We start from the raw sequence: 4,713 nt of genomic DNA, 5'->3' as shown, positions 1-4,713 counted from the left end.
TCTAGAAGACAAAGCCAAGTATTGGGCAGCTCTAGAAGACAAAGCCAAGTATTGGGCAGCTCTAGAAGACAAAGCCAAGTATTATCATGAAATAAGCAAAGATCTGGACTTAGAAATCCGAACGAGAAGAACACACACAGCATATCTTAACTGAAAGAGCAAAGAAAAAATTCCAGCCTCGCGTTGAAATATTGAGGGAATCTATGAGCAAAATATTAAATGACACAGGAAACATCGAAAGAAGACGGCAATACCCAGAATCACTCTGCCCAAAAGAACTAGGCCACATTCTACCGTTTCAGGAGGTAGCACAGGAGCAGAAAACGATGCCAAAAGGAAGACGCTCTAGCTGCACTGAAAACATTAGGATAAAATAAGGCTCCAGGAACTGATGGAACTCCAACTGAAATGTTTCAACAAGCCGATGAAGCACTGGGAGCACTCACTCGTCTATGCCGGGAAATTTGGAGAACAGCTACTGGGTCAACTGACTAGAAGAGATCCACGTGTTCCCATTCCACAGAAAGATGCCCCAACAGAGCACTCAACCGAAAGAACAATATCCCTGATATCACATGTCAGTGAATTTTTGCTGAAGATAATCCAACAACGACGAGAGCAGTACACTGGCAGGGAGTTACCAGAAGTTCAGCCTGGATTCAGAAGAGGAAGTGAAACGAGGGATATCATCGCTGATGTCAGGCAGATCTTGGCTCCAGAAAGATGTTTACTTGTGTTTTATTGACAATGACAAGACAGTCTCTTGTGTGGACCATAATACATTATGAATCGCCTTGAGAAGCCTGGGAATTTCCAAACACTTCGCTGTGCTTCTGTGGAACTTCTACATGAATCAGTTGGCGGTTATGTGACTAGAACAAGGGACTACTGCATGGTTTACAATCAGGAAAGGTGTGTGACAGGGTTGTATCCACTCACCATATTTATTCAATCTGTATGCTAAGCAAATCATCAGAGAAACTGATTTATTTGAAGAAAAATGTGACATCAGGATTGGAGGAAGGCTTATTAACAACCTGCAATATGCAGAGCTTTGTTTGCTGAAAGCAAGAAGGACTTGAAGCACTTGCTGATGAAGATCAAGGATGGCAGCCTTCAGTGTGGATGACGACTCAATGTCAAGAAGACCCAAATCCCCACTACTGGACCATAGGGAATATCATGATACATGGAGAAAAAAATGAAAGTTTTCAAGGACTTTTTCTTGCTTGGATCCACAATCAATACTCATGGAAGCTGTATGTAGTCAAGAGAACAAAGGTGGTTGCATTAGGTAAATCGGCTGCACAAGACCTCTTGAGAGTATTGAAAAACAGGATGTCACTTTGAGAACTAAGGTGTGCCGGGGACTCATGTCCTGGTGTTTTCAATCGCCTCATATGCATGTGAAAGGTGGACGTTGAATACTAAGGAAGACCTAAGAAGAATCAATATATTTGAATTGTGGTGCTGGAGAAGAATATTGAAAGTACCGCTCACTGGCCACTATGAGAGAGAAGCACTACCTTGAGGCTGTGGTGCAGAAACTACAAGCTAGCTGCCCGGGCCAAGCTCGCTATCTCCTCTGGGCCTACAGTTCATCACATGGTAGGGAGAACCGTCACCCTGTTCGCGGCCCGCCTCCTCCGTCTGTACAGTGATCGGAGTGATTCCAAAGAGAAATGCCATTGATCCGATTCATTCATAAAACCATTCAGCAGCTTTTCAGCGATCCCCATCGCTTTTTTTTTTTTAACATTTTATTAGGGGATCATACAAATGGTATCCCAATCCATACACACATCAATTGTGTAAAGCGCATTTGTACATCGTTTCTCAAAACATTTTCTCTCCACTTAAACCCCCGACATTAGGTCCTCATTTTCCCCCTCCCTCCCTGCTCCCCCCTCCCGCATGAGCCCTTGATAGTTTATAAATGGGTATTTTGTCATATCTTGCCCTGTCCGACGTCTCCCTTCACCCACTTTTCGGTTGTCTGTCCCCCAGGGAGGAGGTCACACACAGTTCCATGTAATCGGTTCCCTCTTTCCTACCCATTCTCCCTTTACCCTCCCTGTTTTGCCACTCACACCACTGGTCCTATAGGGCTCATCCGTCCTGGATTCCCTGGATTTTCAGTTCCTATCTGTACCAGTGTACCTCCTCTGGTCTAGCCAGACTTGAAAGATCGAATTCGAGTCATGGTAGTGGGAGTGGGGAGGAAACATTTAGGAACTAGAGGAAAGTTGTATTTCTCATCATTGTTACCCATCGCTTTTAAAATATGCTAAGACACTTTTGAGGAAACCTGTCCATACTGTTTCCAGTTGCTGGTGTTGGATAACTCCCTAGTGCACCTCAAGCTGAAGCCCCAGCTGACACCCAAAATACAGAAACTTCTGAATCGAGAAGCAAAAAGTTACACTCTCAGTTGTAAAGAAGCAAAAATTGTGAAAAAGTACAAAGATGCCAAAAGTGTATTGTTGGTGACTTGTAAGACACGCAACAGGACAGTTAAACATCAAGGTAAAAGTAGAAGCTTTGTCTCCTCCCTGAAGAGCAGGCTTGGCACTCCTGCGGCTAACCCTGCTCTGAGGACACGGAAGGGCAAGGCTCTGAGTTCTCCTGCGAGCCGCAACCAGGAGCTGTCTAGTTCCCAGGGCAAGAGCCCTGCCTGGATATTCAGAACACCTACATCTGGACAGTCAACACCCACTTTCTCTTCCTCAAGAAGTACGAGCAAAACAAAGAAACACTTTTCTCAACTAAAAATATTGCTCAGTCAGCAAGAATCCCACAAAAGCCCAAAGATGGACTTCAGAAATTTCTTGTCTTCTCTGTAAAGGATGGATTTTGAAAATAAGAAATATCTAATGTAATTTCTGAAATTAAAACTAATCAGTAAAACAAGAATTTTTGTTTCAGAAAAAAATGAATATGAGGTCCAAGAGAAAACTTTTCCTTGGCGTCCATCAATGATTATGGGGAAATACCTTACTGGAACAAGTAGCTGAATCCTGCCTATTTCTGAAGGTGGTTGTATCACAAATCACCAGAAGGAGTCAAGAGATATGTGGACTTTAAGACGTTTTTGTGATTTATGCCATTTCCTTTTTCAGGACTGAGACCCATTGCTCCCGGGAATCAGTAACCTCCGGGCTAATTCAGAAAGAGGACCAAGTATCTTTGTCTTTGTGTCCCCGCAGTCACCAGAATGGCTTAATCTGTAAGATCTCAATGTTGTTGCTATTTTGAGAACAAAATAATTTGCTCTGGTGAAGGTTTATTTCCGGGTCTGAAAATTACATCAGCTCCAGAAGAGTTATAGCTTTGCTATCTTAAATCTTTTCTGGAACACATACACCTTAAAAAAAAAAAAGATAAGGTAGGGATGTAGTCAATGTACCTTTTGAAAAGCTCTTCAAATAAATGATTTAGATACTTTGGACTATAAAAAAATTGAAAAAAAGAAAGTACTATGGATTGCTAAACTAGATTTGTCTTGGAAGAAGTCCAGCCAGCGTGCTCCTTCGAAGCGAGGATGGGAAAACTTCACCTTATATACTTTGCACATGTTTTGGGGAGAGACCAGTCCCTGGAGAAGGACTCCATGTTTGGTAAAGTAGCTGGGCATTTGTATTAGTCTAGGTACTTTGGAGAAACAAATCCACAGCAACTCACGTATAAGAGAGAGTTTTATGCAAAGAAAATGTGCATCACGAAAACATCCCAACCCAATGCTGCCCAAGCCCACAAGTCCAACATTAACCCATTAACAACACCAGTCCACAAAGTCCTCCACCTCACAAAACAGAGGCAATAATGCCGACTGCAGGAGGAAAGCTGAGTCAGTGAACGTGTACGCATCTCAGCACTGGCAGGGGTCTCCACATGGCTGCTCCAGCACCCAGGGCTGCATCGGGATAGATCCATGCGGCTTCTCCTTGGGGATGTCTTGTAGGAAATCCATCTTGCAAGCTGAAGCAGGGAACTGCTAAGGCAGCTGCACCCGATGCAACCATCACAAAACAAGAGACCCGAGAACTAGAAAGGCGAGGCTTCACCACCCATTTATCCCTCCACCTTTCAACCAGCACCACATGTGATTATTGGCCAGGCTGGCACAATTAACTAACTTCAGCATTGAAAGAGAAGAAGGTTCTCAAGGAGATGGATCAACACAGTGGCTGCAACAATTGGCTCAAACACAGGAACAACTGTGAGAATGGCGCAGGGCCGGGCAGTGTTCCCGTCTGTGGCGCGTGGCGTTGGCTATGGGTTAGGATAACAACAATTCCATTCAGCATGGTGTGCTACCATCACCACTACCCATTACCATGGTTTCCATCAACCAAAACAGAAACTCGATGCTCCTCGTAAATAGTACTGAGTCGCTGAAACTTGTCCTGTCCCCATTCCCCATTGCCCACCCCTGCCAAAGCCTCGCAAACAGAGCCACAGTGTCAAACAGCGGCCGGTCAGTGGCGGGAGGGGCTGGCACTGAGCTACAGCTCTTTCCAAGTCCCATTCCCGCGAGCGGCCACTAAGTGACCTGTCTGCTGCTTCCCTAAAAGTCCCCAGGACTGTCTTTATTTGACCTGACCAGGAGCTGACACAAGAAATCCTGGATGGTGCAAATGGTTTCAGGGTCATTTCACACAGGCTTAGTTATCTGCTTAGGAGAGACCAGGGCCTTGACCATCCATCCTGTGG

The 4,713-nt window shown here is 44.6% G+C and overlaps 1 protein-coding gene across 1 annotated transcript; it reads left to right on the top strand.

Moving 5' to 3' along the window:
* Positions 1–1,508: 1,508 nt before the first annotated feature.
* LOC101645849 (UPF0711 protein C18orf21-like) lies at positions 1,509–2,843 on the top strand. Its single transcript, XM_013005670.1, has 2 exons — positions 1,509–1,620; positions 2,293–2,843. The coding sequence occupies exons 1-2, from the start codon at positions 1,509–1,511 to the stop codon at positions 2,841–2,843; spliced, it is 663 nt and encodes a 220-aa protein (XP_012861124.1).
* Positions 2,844–4,713: the final 1,870 nt, after the last annotated feature.

The sequence above is a fragment of the Echinops telfairi genome, unplaced genomic scaffold, assembly GCF_000313985.2.
Source record: "Echinops telfairi isolate 266 unplaced genomic scaffold, ASM31398v2 ScPeMD7_25;HRSCAF=90, whole genome shotgun sequence".
NCBI classification, from domain to species: domain Eukaryota; kingdom Metazoa; phylum Chordata; class Mammalia; order Afrosoricida; family Tenrecidae; genus Echinops; species Echinops telfairi.
The sequence above is the reverse complement of the archived record's forward strand: the minus strand, read 5'-3'. Positions and strand labels throughout refer to the sequence as shown.